Consider the following 15,111-nt stretch of genomic DNA (forward strand, 5'->3'; position numbering starts at 1 on the left):
ATAGGGTCATTTTGCAACGCAGTTTCAAGCACTGGCATGGCCCTGAGGTAGAACATTGGGCTCCCACGCAGAGGGCCCAGGTTCGAACCTCGTTCCATCCTGGAAATTTTTCTTATTTCCTTTTTTTTCTTATTTCGTGCGATAGTGGTTACAGACACCGGCGGCGGCGGCAGCGGCGGACAACTACGGCGCCAAAAACGGCCGTTGAAATGATCTCATAACAGCTTTCGCTGTAAAAGAAACCACTATATGAATGCCATGTAGAGGAAGGAGTCTCCTTAACGCATGTAATATTGCTTGGTAGAAGCGTAAAATGGTGCCAGGCGTCAAAACATGTGAATTCTGCAATGAGTGGGCATTTTAAAGGCCCACCCATTACAAAGCGCTCAGACATACTTAATCATCGGTTACAAAAGCATCAACAAAGTGAGCAGCCGCGTAGGTTTGCGTGTTGCCTTATGGACGCGTAGTGGGCCCTTCGCTGATTCGCAAAAGGAATAATTATGGCGTAGTGGGCATTTAACAACTGTACTTGCAGTAAGCATTCTAGGATAGTTTGAAACGGCCAATGTCGCACACGCAGTCATTCGTTCCCTTGTGGCAAGGTTGAGGCATGCACCGAGAACCGAAGCCAGGCTTGCAATTGAGAAGTCAGTGTGCTCGGAGCCCGATTACGCTAGTGCGTTCTACTTTTGAAGGCGAAGTTCAAGCGTCCTCCAAGTTTTTCTTTTCTTCGTATTCAATGCGGTTGCACTTAGGATTTTCTTTAGTAACATCGTTGTAGAAATGCTGTGGTCCAACTATTTTTTTCCTTACACTGTCAACTGTGGTTTAGTTACTGTCCTTGTAACAAGGAATTGGATACATGGTTTTGAAGGAATTAGGCATCTGAACAGTTCAGCACCATAAACCCAGAAACCCAAACAGGTAACGTTTGAATTTGTGCTGCGCCATTTCCGATCGGATGGTAGGATAAAGTAATTCAAGCATGAGCTTTACTGCATTGAACGGTACACAGGAACAGCAGCTACTGTGTACAATGCCTGTTTCATAAGAAACGAGGGCAGTACTAGGACATTTCGCAGGGGTGCCTGCAGTCTGCAGGCATTTAGTGTTCTGTGACAACATGAAACGGAGCACCCGGAGGTCAGACACTCCCATGCCTATCTTTTCCATAGCTGAACATTGTCCGAGCCATGAGCGTCGTCAGGATTTTGTCTTGGCAGGGTGCAAACACATGTTGTATTGTGGCTGGGGGAGGGGGAGGACTTTGGTGTAGCTTGGGCGGGGCAAGTGCCCCTTTTGCATCTCACTGCCGACGCCCATGGGCCAAGCTCGCAGAAAGAAATCCTTGTGACAGTGTTGATGTTTTAGAGTTGGACTTTGGAGGCACCTCTGTAGAGACAGTTGACCATTTCAGCTTGTCGTTGATGGGAGAACTTTGAGATATGCCACAGTAGTAGTGGTAAATGTTGCACTACAGTAGGTTGCATAGCTTGTACCATGGAGTATGTCGTAAGAAAAAATATGCAAAATCTTTTACTAATGTGCGTACTGAGTTTTCAAGCCAAAGGTGGAAAGCAGAGAGTACTTGTTTTAAACTGCTGTTAAAGAAAAATTTCATGTACAAGTGTGTGGCTACTTTCGTGGCGTTTCTTCCGCACTTAATCATAGTAGCATATATGTGTCAGTGTGTGTTGTGGCACCTTGACTGTCTGGGCGGGGAGTTTCATCAAGAAGGCTGTTGTACTGGTGGTGGAGCTAGCGGCTGTTGGAAAGACATTTTTTACTAATGGTAGTTCACAGCAGTTTCACTGTCTGATCTATATCGTGAAGATGCAGAGATTTAAATACATCTAATGCTTATATGCGCAAACTTTACGCAAGGCACATATGATCACCTCGTGCTGAAGAATTAACAGCCATAGGCGTGCGCAGGGTTCCCCATCAGGGGGGGCGAAGATTCATTGCAGCGCCTTCCACCCTACTAAGTCAATGTATGGGGCAGATTTTGCGCCCCCCCCCCCTCTCAGGTGATTGGGGGGGTGCCGCCCCCCCTCCCCCTGTGCGCACGCCTATGTTAACAGCTGCTTTTGTACTTGCACATTTTCATGTAGAAAAAGGCAAGGTGCAGGAGCTTGTAAAATAAGCTTAAAGAGGGTCGCAGTAAACGCCGGTGCTTGTGAGTGCAGCTGAAAACAACTAGAGAAGTACTCGGCCAGCTATTGAGAGTAGAGTGTTACTTTTGTTGCACTAACCGCTATACAGAGGCATACCTTAGTCATTAACTGTGCTTTACAGACCGTTATATTGTGATATTCTTGTAATAGCGAAGGATATAGTAGTCCAAATCATTAGTAAAACTTAAACCATCGAGCAGTGTTGGGCTTAGATGAAACATATAGCACTATACAACAGCAGCAAGCGCAGTTGTCAGTTGTCTAAGTCTGGGGGTCTCAAAAAGCAAGAGCTCTGTATATATGTGTCTTATACATTGCAGGGAGAACACTGCTGTTCCCATAAGTTCTAAAGCTTGCATGGAAGTGTGACGTGCTCGCTAATTGCCATGTCAATTGCAAGGGCAGTGAATTGAAACTAAAAGCTGTTGTGAGAAACACGTCAGCGCTTCATTTTGATCTGTGCATTTATTACGAAAATCGTTTTCTTTTGCACTCGACCATCAAGAAAGGGGGGCGGGGATGGGAGCTCCGGTGAAACATTCCCCTCCCCCTTTCCCAATGGAGCACACTGATGCGGTTGCCGAACTAGGGCGCAATTTTGTCAAGGATCGGCAGAAAAATCCCCAAAGGGCACTGCTTTCAGGCGCTGCTTAGTTTATCTGTTCGTTCCTTGTCCCTTTTATATTACATTGGCGATTAAATAAATAGCGAGAGGGAGGGCGGCCGCAACCCCCAAATCACCCAGCTATGAGGTGGGGGGCAGGGCGCAATGTCTGCCCCATAGGTTTACTCGGTTATTGCCATGCAAGCTTTTTTGACGATAATCGCGGCCGAAGGCCCCTGATGTTGCATTCCAAGAACTGTTTACTTCGATACCATCTTTAATTCAGGAAAGCTAGAGACCAAAGGCAGACCATTGTGAAAATCACGTCATCGTTTCATTTTCATATTTCAACGCCTATGTCGACGAATGAATCAAGCTGCTCCGAAAAGATAATGGATGGATGAATAACTTTATTCAGGTCCTTCGGTGTGCGCGATTAGCGCGCAGCGGGCCGCATAAGAAATAAACTAGGTCGCGGATTTGAACTTGGCGCCTAAGGATCAAGGCGGCCGTCATGGTCATGCGGCAGCATATATAAATTGACCGCCACTAATATTAACCTGTAAAATCTTGTCGTGCAATATATTTAAAGCGCGAATATTGAGTACTCTAGTCGAAATAATTTATTTTATTGACGTATTTTCAAATGAATAACGCAACTATCTTTAACTATTTAGTAGCGCTATAAGGTTTCGACTGGTTTCGATTCGGCGTGGTGTTCGACGTGACGCGCTTTGTTTAGGCACGTGTGGGTATTGGGTATTCTGTCAGTGGTGTGCTTCTCCGTGTCAACGCGCGTCCTTGCCTGCCGGCTTCTACTGGGCACTTTGTGCGTTCTGGCAGCACTTGCTGGAGCGCGGAGTGGAGTGCACTTCACCTTTCGTGAGTGTCTTTTGTTGTTTCGTGGTTGCAAATATTGGCGTTAATCGAAAGCTTTGCTACACACTTATAGCGCGCTACAAGGTTGTTGCGCTAAAGTATTATCCTTTTCGTCGCTAAGTTTTTCAGTATAATCGGCAAAGGGATTTGTATCGATTTTTAGCAGACGCACGCGCGTAAAGGCTTTTCCTCTCTGTCTAGCCTCGCACGTCACTGGTGGGTTCACATTGTTGTGCAGATAAAAATCATTAATTATTATTATTACTGTCTGCATTGCAACTATCTTACTGGACGCGGCAGCGAGCTAGCTAAACGTGTGAACGCGCCCCCCGTGGGTTCACGCGCTTAAAGGTAGGGGCGGCATGTTATTTGGATCGCGCAAAAAGAAAGAAAAAAAGACGAGACAGGCGGCCGCGCCAGGATTTTCGACAGTGGGGCTGCTCTTGGGCTGACGACAGATGGGTGTCCGCGTCGCATGTCACGCTCCGATTCCCAATGATTCCGCCTCGTGCGCTGCTGCTTTGAGCTGTACCGGTGGCGCCACCAACGGCGAACGGTGGCAAAAGGTGGATACGCGCGGCTCATAGAAGCCGTGGGCAAAGCGCCCGTTACTCGCCATTTTTCTATCAATTTTTCATTCTGGCTTGATATTTGTACTGCCGACGCTGCTCCACTAGACAACCATGCCATTTGTTACGTCGATTCTTCTATATTATTTGTTTTAAAATGACAGGCCCGTTTTTTTTATGCATGCGCGCGATGCACTGCGTACGTTTCTTACGTGCATCTGTTAACACAGATGAAATAAAAGTTGTTGCAATACAAAACAGCATTCTTGTTTTATTGAACACCCCAAACAGTGCAACAACAATGAATATTGGCTGTATGCCTGCTTAAGAAATGCACAAAAGACACGCGTTTTTATCTTCGCCCAACACTCGTAGCATTCAACTATGCCAAGAAAACCGAAATCTAACTTGCTGAACGTTTTAACAGCCGTCACACAGATGCATAATAATGCGTGAAAGTGCTTTAGCAAATGACCAACAAACATTCACACAGTGTTGTTTTTTTTCGCAGACCGTGTTAACATATGATAAAGTTCTAACTGCATTGCAATCACATATTTCGGAATATCTAATCACTTTCACCACTGAAGCCACAATCCTCTAACACATGCGCTTTAAATTGAGCATGGCGTTACTCAGACTTATATAGGAAATGCGCACGCGTGGCATTACTCAGATTTATATAGGAAATGCGCACGCATGTAATGTATCTCGTATGCTAGATTCTCCTTTGGTACGTGCAACTCAACATAAAATGCGATTCTATAGAAGTAATGTTCGTGGAGTAGCGAGCATATAGAAGGGCAACTACTTACAGCTTCACTTACCTTTGCAAAAACGGTATTCCAATTGCAATTCAATGTTAACCGACACAACAACGATAACACTTGTTTCACACAGGCGTATCAGGCTGACGCGCGAGGCCAAGCGTGGTATTTCAAGTGTAGCATGATCGTGCGCGTACAGTACGCCAAATATTCTGGCACAATGTCGTCAAGCTTGCAGTCACTTCAGCGGTTCCCACGATGTAGCACCAGTTGACCTCCTCGCGTCATCAAACTGCTGCGCCGCCGAGAACTACTCACACAGCTGACTTGGAAAAACGTGGTCTTGCAGAAGGCCATCTTGTCCAGCAACCAACGGACAAAAGTACACAACTGAGGCGTCTGAAACACTGCCGTTGATGAGATGGCAGCTGAATGAAATCGGGGCTCATCGTCCGACGTGTGGCCACCGCCTTACACAATATTAACGTTGCAACGTCCAAGGAAGACGCAACGAAAGTGACGAGCCCATCCGGTCTTGTCGGGTGCGCTGTCGACTGCACAGTGCACAGCGTGCGCTCTCACGGCCACCGAAGCAAGAAGAGGTGTTGCATTGTCGGTGTGGCGTATTGTCGAGAGATGGTGCTAGTTTGTTTTTGCACAACGGAATCGCAAACTTCATTCAGAATGCATGGGATCCTAGGGGGGTTGGGAGAAGGTGCAACCGCCTGAGCCGAGCGGTGGCGCCACCATACCAGCGCACGAGGCGGATACACCCATAGATGGCGTAACTGTCTCGGTCGTTGATGAAGCGGTAGCCGCACAGCGAAACGGGTAAGGGCAGCTCGAGCGTGAATAGGGCTTAAAGTCAATGTCACAGGGGTGGGTGTGGCAGGGTCTGTCACACATCCTTTCCCGTGCATCTCTACATAGTGTAATCACAGACACTCACGCAAAATCACAAAACATTGCCAATAAGCTTGGAGGACGCTTGAGCTTCACCTTGAAGAGTAGAACGCGATAGTGTAATCAGGCCCCATGCACATTGCCTTCAACCGTGCTGCAAGGAAAGGAACGTTTTCACACGTAACAGTGGCTGTTTCAAGATATCAACGCCTACTGCAAGTACGCTTGTGAAGTTGACCACTATGCCATAATTTTTCCTTTTGCTAATTGGCAAAGTACTGACTACGCGTTTGTAATGTGCCACGCGCAGCTGCGCACTTTGTAATGGTGGGCAGCTTTAAACCACTTACTCATTGCCTAATTTACATGCTTTTACACTTGGTGCGATTCTACAATTCTGCCAAGCAATATTACATGCATTGAGGAGACTCCTTCCACTACGTGACATTCTTGTAGTGTTTTTTAAGGAAGCTGTTTGAAGCACTGGCATGGCTCTGTAGTAGAAAACCTGCTTGCCACGCTGAAGGCCTGGGTACAATTATCACTTGGATCGAACATTTTTATTATTTATTTATTTGCATCTATCTCGAATTTTTGCTCCCTACCAACGACACCGGAATTGCTGCGAAACAAGCTGTTTGACGCTATCGCATTAAAATCACAAGGGAAACGCAAGAGAATCGCAGCTCCGCTGTTTCTGCACATTTCACACTGGGTGGAACTGGGTTCAGTTTCTTTTTACTCAGGGGACGCTCACGACAAGTGGGTGTCCCCCAGGGCGCTGACAGACATAAGCGCCTTGTCTGTCGTTCTATCACTGTCCTGCGTCTAGTGCTGTTTGTTCCCGTCTTAATGATCTACCAACCAGCCAAGTTAGGTACACTCCTGCAGTTTTGCTTTTTATGCCTCCTTTTCAGTTTTGAGTCTCATGCGAACCGAATAAGTCTTTTTTACCGCCGATACTGTGGTGGCTCTTTGCATTTTCAGTTTCAATTTAAAAAGCTAATGCTACTGAAATGAAGCGTGACAAACCAAAGTTTGGATGTACTAGTTCACTATAACCCGTAATTCGCTACATCGGTGTTTGTTACATCAAGCTTCAACTGTAATGGCAGCATCTTTAGGCTGGGTGGTTTTACTGGTGATTTTCTTCACTGGTTGCTCTTTCTCTCTCTAGGTGCATCTCACCCAGTATCGAAGGACCGTGAGGTGACTGTTCGATGGACAACGGTATGTTGTGAACCCCTGCCATCCACCTGTTGAAGATGTGATGTTACTTTTCGTGAATGGCTCTATGTTGTAATTATCTTGCATGTTTGTAACTGATGCTCTCAGTGGCTTGCTTGTACGAAGTATGATTTTATATATTTTTTGGGGTATGTTAATGTTTTTATTCTGTTTCAGTTCTAGCATGTCCATTTCTTGGAGCCTCCTCATTATTGCTCTGTTTTTTAGGTGCTCGAAGTAAGTGTAGTTCATTGTACTAGAAAGCTGTTGTATTGCAAGCATTATCAATACTGTTGCTTTACGAAACAAAAATAATTGAAAAGTGGTCTTTAATTCTGCTAGGCGTTTGTTAGATACTGTCTCTTATTTGTTTCTTCACTTGTTTGTACTGCAGGCAATCAGTAATATAGTTTGCCTTCAGGAACTGCAGATTGGCTCGAATGGCACTCAGCCTGCTGTTAAGTTTCCAGGGCTGCTTTTTTTGCTACACTGATCAGCAGACTTGCAGAGTCATTAAACATATTGCAAACTAATATTTTCACTATTGTTCTGATGGTGAGAACTAGAACTGTTCAAAGCATCAGTGAAGCGTCAGTGAGGCATCAGTTGAGTAGTATTGTACACAGTGGAAACAAGTCACATTGCATACTGAATAAGAGTGGTAAGTGCAGTGAGTTCTTGAAATCCGATTGCCTGAAATGTATCGGCTCTCTATACATCTCTCACTGTACATTCCAGAGTGATTGTGGATACTTAATTGCGAAAGTTCTAGAATGTTCATGTCTGACAAACCACAACTGACCACTGATGACAATGTGAAAGTCACTGAAGCAAACAAGTCAGTTGCGTTCATGACATTGGCTCTCTAGTGTAGTGTGACGGATCCTTTGGCTTATTTTAACAGTGGAGCTGTTTAAGCCGAGCGTTAATATGTCCGTCGTGGACAAAAAACCTGGTCCGGGCATAGCTCAGCATACTGACTCATGAGTACAGTCACTCACACTCATTCGAAAGGCGTGAGTGGGACTATGAGTGAGTGATGAGGTGTGTGAGTAGGCTTGAGTATGAATTTGAGTGAGTCCTCATTAATGCGAGTAGTTGTGAGTATGAACGTGAGTGAGCACCAGTAAGTATGAAATGGCGTGGTTATGAATGTAGGTGAGTTCAGATAGGTGTAAGTAGACCTGAGTATGAACATGGGTGAATACTCATGCGTGACAGTATGCTTGAGTACACACGAGTTTGAGTAGACATGAGTATTGATGGGATTGTCAGGTAATGAAACGGCTGCAAGTGCACCAAGACAGTGTCCTGTAAATCACACTGTACATGACACTCACATCATTATTTTCAAGTTACGGCCTGTCATTTATATTCGTCATAAACTTATGTCACACTATACTAATTTTGATACATGTCCAGTTAATGAAATGGCCACAAGAGCACGAAGTTTGGGCTGCTAGGTAGATAGACGCAATGCTTTCTTTTTACGAGGTCCAATTAGCTACCAAATAAAGACCACAGACGCAAAATCCGATGAAGCAATTCGCACATAAGTGGTGCAATCTTTCTAGCATTCCTGCCTACCGAATGAGGTCGGAGCCTTCTGTTCTGAGCTAATTCCGAGCATGCAGAGGGCATATAAACGTGCCTCGGATAATATAGTGTGAAGAAAGTGTTGTAATTCCATTTGTCCATGCTGAGGGGTGCGGTGCAGCCAAAATACATTGATGTACGAATAATGCGTACGGCTTAGCTTTCATGAACAAAACCAAGGTGCGACAGTGGTGTAGGTGGTTTGAAGCAGGACGCACAGATATTCATGTTGCAGGCGGATAGGGAATGAAGCATGAAACGAGTGTCAACCAATGATTTCGTTCACCGAGTGGGCCAGATGATTAGATAACATCGTCGGGTCACAGTTTCTGTGCTGAATGATGCATTTCGCTAAGTTTCGCGGCCGGCTCCCTGTACCATCAGGATTGAAAAACTCCAGTATTTCAAACTTTGTGTGTAACTTTGTGTGTAACTCTGTGTGAAGATGCCATTAAGCCTTCAACATTGAAGTAGTGTCAAACAATGTTAGTTCTATTTCATTTCTGTTACATTTGATGATTACTCCTGCAGTGGCTCCATTGCTATAGGGGCGAACGGCAAAAACACTCGTGTGCATGGATTTAGGTACACACTAAAGAATACAGGTGGTAAAGAAATCTATATTTCCTCACTACGGCATGACTCATAACAGTAAAGTGCTGTTGCCGTTACAAACCATAGAACTTAAGTTCACTTCCTTTCCAAGTGAAAAGCAATGTTTGAGTAACCCGCCTTGTTCTCTTTACGCAGCTTCGGGGTCTCTCATCAATCCAGCAGCTACGGATTCTGAGAAGTCACATCAGGGTCGTCGTCACCACTGCATTTTGTTTGACCATGTGACCGATAATTCGTCTCACTTGAAACAACATGTGAAGGTTTCTACAGACGAGCGGTCTCATCAGTGCCATTTGTGCCCACAAAGCTTCACACGAAAGTTCTCACTCACTGTTCACCTGCGCACCCACACAGGCGAGCGGCCGTTTCACTGCCACTTATGCCCCCAAAGCTGCTCTGAAAAATCCAACTTAATTCAACACCTCCGCACCCACACAGGCGAGCGGCCATATAAATGTCACTTGTGCCACCAAAGCTTCTCTCACAAATCCACCTTAAATGAACACCACCGCACCCACACTGGAGAGCAGCCATATGGGTGCCCATCATGTCCCCATAAATTCTCCCATAAATCCAATCTGAAGAGGCACATGCGCTCCCACACGGGTGAGCAGCCATATAAATGCAACTTGTGCCCCCAAAGCTTCTCTGACAGATCCAATTTAAATCAACACCACCGCACCCACACAGGAGAGCAGCCATATGAATGCCCATCATGTCCCCATAAATCCTCCCATAAATCCAATCTGAAGAGGCACATGCGCTCCCACACGGGTGAGAAGCCATATAGATGCAACTTGTGCCCCCAAAGCTTCTCTGACAGATCCAATTTAAATCGACACCTCCGCACCCACGCAAGTGAGTGGCTGTATGAATGCCCATCATGTCCACATATATTCTCCCAAAAGACCACTCTGAAGAGGCACATGTGGACCCATATGGGCAAGCGGCTGTATAAGTGCCCTTCATGCCCCAAGGCATTTAACCAGAGTAACAACCTCAAAAGACACCAGCGTCAGCATGAACAGCAGTAACCATTTTAGCAAAAGTTCTGCTGCCAGTGCTGTTTCTTGGTTTGTTTGTTTTTGTGAAGGTACATTTGACCAGTCGTTCCAGAGCACTGTGGCAATGCTGAGCTATGTAGGGTAGCATTAAAGCTGTGGTTCTAGCAGTGGTAGCATGGCTTCATAATTCTGCCTCGAGTACCATTATTCATGCAGTAAAACGTAACGAGAACATTTCATTCCTTTTTAACACTGTTTTGCAGTGCTGTTCGCTGTCCATATGAATGTTCAATATGTTATAAGCTGAATGAAAGCTTGTTTATTTGTACTGGTGAACAAAGAAACCTGTTCTTTGTCAACTCCAAGTTCTCTCCAAGCCACTCACTTGACCACGCGTGAAAGCATAGCACCGTTTTAGTACTGCCTAGTAGGTCACCGGCCAGATGTGTAGGTGTGCATTATGTAATAACTTTTCGGAATTGCAAATTTACATGTGTGTCCTTCATGCTATGTGGAATTGCATAAAGAATTCTCACAAACGTCTCAACTAAAGAGGCACATGATCAACCACACGGGCGAGTGGCTGTGTAAATGCCTGTCATGTCCCAACTCATTTAATCAGAGGTTCCACCTGAAGAGACACCAGTGTTAGCATGAACGGCAGTAACCATTTTAGCGAAAGTTCTGCTGTCTGTGCTGTTTTCTGGTTTGTTTGGTTTTTGTAAAGGCACGTTTGAACAGTTGTTCGAGAGCACCGTGGAAGCGCTGAGCTACGTAGTATAGCATTAAAGCTGTGGTTCTAGCAGTCGTAGCATGGCTTTATTATTCTCCCTAGCTAGAGCATCATTATAGATGCAGTAAAATGTAGTGAGAACATTTCATTCATTTTTACTTCTTTGCAGTGCTCTTTGCTGACCATGTGAATATTGAATATGTTGTAAGCTGAGTGAAAACTGGTGTATTTTCACTGGCGAATGACCATTTCTTTTCGTTGCCAACTCTAAATCCTCTCTATGCCACTGAGTTGAGCGCACATGAAACCATAGCACCATCATAGTACTGCCAAGTAGGTCAGCGGCCACATGTGTAGGTGTACATTATATTATAATTGGTTGGAATTGGAAATTTACATTGTGTCCTTCATGCTATGTGTTACTGCATGGAGTTTGTGGCAATGTGTGCATTGTATCTAACGTGGTTGTATATAGTTTAAGATGTCAACGTACTCTGTTGTAGGAAAGGTGTGTGCTAAATTAGAACCAACAGGAATGCAGGGGCGTAGCCGGGGGGGGGGGGGTTGAACCCCCAACTCCCCCCCCCCCCCCCCCCAAAAAAAAAAATTTTGGCTACGCCCCTGCAGGAATGCCTCGTTTTGTGGAAGCTAACTGCCTTTTCTAACGTCAAGAACATTAACATTGTATGCACTAATAGAAGCAGCTATTTCATAGTGCTCTTGGAATCTTTCTTCTGCCTTAGACATTTCTTTCGTGTTTGTAATTAGCCTGGACTCTTCTAATGCGGTTGTCTGATTTTATGGTTAAAGGGCCCCTCACCAGGCCACATATCAAATTTTAGTCAGACGCTGGAAGTTGTGTGCCGAATGAAGAGCAGTATGCCACAAGAATTTTTCAGATCGGTTCATTATGAGCTGAGAAAAACAATAATTTGTAGCGGCGCGAAACCATGATGCGAGGAGGCGAGTTTCAAACCCTTGCCACTCGCCCCGTGAAGCCTTCGCAAGCCAAATCTCTTCCCTGCCCCCTTCACTTTACACATACGCATGAACACGTCATGCGCATGCATGGTCACGTGCGCATGACGTGCCCGAGCCAGCCCGAACACGCGAGCGGCGTTGCACGGCCGCTGCCTTTTTTTTTTATGTAGCGGCCATGGGCGTTTTGTCGGCGTTCTCTGTGGTGTACAGCCTGTGTCTGCGGGACGGGCATGAAAGTTGAGACGTTTGTATGGGCACAAGAGTGGCGGTATCATGAGCCAATGCCGCATTAACGTTTACTTGGACGCGGTAGAATAAACGAGCATAATGAGTGCTCGAACGTGCCAAAACATTACTTTCGTTTCAAGGGCTGGCGTCTGCTCGATGCGCTAACCGCGGGGACACGAACGCATGAGAAAGGGAGGCACATTAGCCCCGCATCTCGCTGCAATTCACGAAAAAAAAAAAAGAAAAATACGCACACATTCCCTTTGTCTGTCTCAATATTTCTCTCAAGTTTTATTATTCTATTCAAGCAACAAATTACACAAACTACACATGTCGTGTCAAATAATTATCGCAGCGTCACGTGCTACTGTTGGCGATGTCAGAGCAAAGTCGTCTACGTAGAAGAGCGACGTCACAGCACTACCATCTACGTAGGGCCATTTTCTCATATACGTCATCCCCTCATTCTCTAAAGCGCGTGCCCGCGAGAGGAAGGGCGAGCAGCGTTCACCTTGAAATTTGACCCATTTCCGCGGCGCGTAGCATTGCAACTTTTGGCAGACGTGATTGTGAACGCCCAGTGTATGCATTGCGCTTGTTAGCTCAAAATTGTCAAACCTGGTGAGGGGCCCTTTAACGAATGACCTTATGTTAAGGAACACATTGAAACGCTTATATATTGCTTCAGGCTCACTTAGCACTTCTCATGTCTCACTCTTTAAGTGCAAGTGAACCAGCTTGTAAGAGTTCACTCGTTTATTTGTGAAATGTTATTTTTAATTAGACTTTGTGCCTTTCTTACTTCTCCCACATGTGTGTCACTGGTGCCTTTTGTACAGTTGCTTTGTGAATGATAAAATGTGGTCTTTGCATTTTATGCTGTCAGTTGTGTTGCCCCTATGTTCTCTTCGGGTGAGATTTCTTGCAGCTCTTTTCTTGTCTGTTTTTATGATGTTTTAGCATTTTCATTTCCTTCTCTCATAAAAACACATTGTTGCACCAATTAACCATATGTGACATAATCGCTGCTGTATTTTTCATCACACTAAATAAATGGTTGTGTGTTGTTAATATTACACATTCATGGCATTTCAATGCTCGCACTAAAACTATATGAAATGATTAGCATAGTATTATGCCTAATGCTGCAATATAAGTTCAGTGATGGCTCTGATATGTTATTTTGTTATTGTCATTGAATACTGTTGCACTTACGAATTTTCTTTGTAATAATCATTGTTGTAGAAATGATGTGGTCCACGTAACTTTTTATTGTACACTGTTAACCGTAGTTTAGTCACTGTCCATGTAACATGGAATTAGACACACTGTTTCGAAGCAATTAGGTCTGTGAACAATTGAGCGCCATAAACCCAGAAACCGATACCAATAACATTTAAATCTCTGCTGCATCATTTGTATTACCGTGGGCTATTTTGAGGTAAAACCGTTACTATTGTACATTGCCACTTTTATTGTCCATGAAGCATTGAAGACCATAGGCGTATCTACCGGTGGGGGGGGGGAGGGGGCCCACTTTCGACAGTGGCCACTGTCGGCTGCACACTAGGAAACCATGAACTGAGGCGAACTTTTACTTCTACACAGCAATCACTTAATTATATAATGAAATTTGTCCTGCGCTTCTGCTGCAGAGAACGTCTCACGTGTCTCACGACCATGCACTGTAGATTCTCTGCGGTGCAGGCCGCCTATGGAACGCTTTGCGCTACAGCATTGCAGAGAATGCTGAGTCGGGGCTCTTAATGTTAGAGCACTCTGTCATGATTTTATTCTGCTGTGCCTGGCCTGAAATTTATATAATTGACGACGCAAATACAGGAAGGAACCAGTAAACGTTTCATGGACCGATCAGACGCTCTTCCTCTTTCACGAAATTCATTTTCTTTCATAGGAAAGGAGAGACCCCGTAGTGGAGGGCTCCGGAAATTTTGACCACCTGCGGTGGCACGTAAATTTAAGCGCCTCAAACGTTTTTGCCTCCATCAAAAGTGTGGCCGCCGCAGCCGGGATTCGATCCTGAGATCTGGGTTTTCTGGACTAAGGAGACTGAAGTGACAGCCGGGCTAGTTGGTCTTGAGTCATCTCTAATTGACTTGCGCAATACCAAATAGAACTCGGACAGCAAAGAAGCACACACGCGCAGCGCTGTTCATTTCTCTCCCTCTCTTCCTTTCTCTCAGCAGGGATGAGTTCACAGAGTTGTACGCGCACAAACAGCTCAACATCATTATGCTATACTATTGAAAATATTTATTATACTCATCTGAATCCATCTCGCCAGCTGCTATAAGTAGCCGCTGCCAACGTGATCGGCGGGCCGCCTTCTTGAACTACATTCAGAATGAGACATTGTCCGTCTATTCCAAAAAATGTTTAGGTATTGTTCAGCATAGTAATGCGCTGTTTAGTGCGCGCACTTCATTTTAACGCCACGAGATTTCACAAATTTGTAACGTCGCGTAACAAGCACACGATTTTAAGGCACACCGAAAATTTTTGACGAACGGCGAAAAACCAATGATCAAAAATATGCCATATTGAAAATAGCGTACTTTCTTATTTTTTATGTAGTCGTGCTCAAGTGGTCATTACGCAGTGGACAACGAGTGGTCATTACGCAGTGGACGTTATGAGCAGGTGCCGTGTCTGTGACCCAGAAAATTTCAACCAATCATAAACCGCTAACGACCAATGTGGAAGAAAAAAAGTGAGGGTATTTTTACGTTATAATCACCCATATCTTTTTCTCAAAGAAAATTTGTGCTGTGTATAGGCGTAATGGACCTTTTCCGGGTAGGTAT

At 45.0% G+C, this 15,111-nt stretch overlaps 1 protein-coding gene across 2 annotated transcripts in view; it reads left to right on the top strand.

The window, feature by feature from the left end:
- Nucleotides 1-3,489: 3,489 nt before the first annotated feature.
- LOC119373714 (zinc finger protein 239-like) overlaps nucleotides 3,490-15,111 on the top strand; it is a 28,631-nt gene continuing 17,009 nt past the window's right edge. Inside the window, exons 1-4 of one of the 2 annotated variants that reach the window (XM_037643779.2) lie at nucleotides 3,490-3,666; nucleotides 7,080-7,132; nucleotides 7,307-7,366; nucleotides 9,476-11,434. In XM_037643779.2, the coding sequence (XP_037499707.1) occupies nucleotides 7,123-7,132; nucleotides 7,307-7,366; nucleotides 9,476-10,374 (969 nt within the window). In that variant the 5' untranslated portion in view covers nucleotides 3,490-3,666; nucleotides 7,080-7,122 and the 3' untranslated portion in view covers nucleotides 10,375-11,434. The remainder of the gene's footprint in view (nucleotides 3,667-7,079; nucleotides 7,133-7,306; nucleotides 7,367-9,475; nucleotides 11,435-15,111) is intronic. The other variant, XM_049410829.1, reaches the window with a different exon arrangement.

This window comes from Rhipicephalus sanguineus, chromosome 11 (genome assembly GCF_013339695.2).
Source record: "Rhipicephalus sanguineus isolate Rsan-2018 chromosome 11, BIME_Rsan_1.4, whole genome shotgun sequence".
In the NCBI taxonomy this organism is placed as follows: Eukaryota; Metazoa; Arthropoda; class Arachnida; order Ixodida; family Ixodidae; genus Rhipicephalus; species Rhipicephalus sanguineus.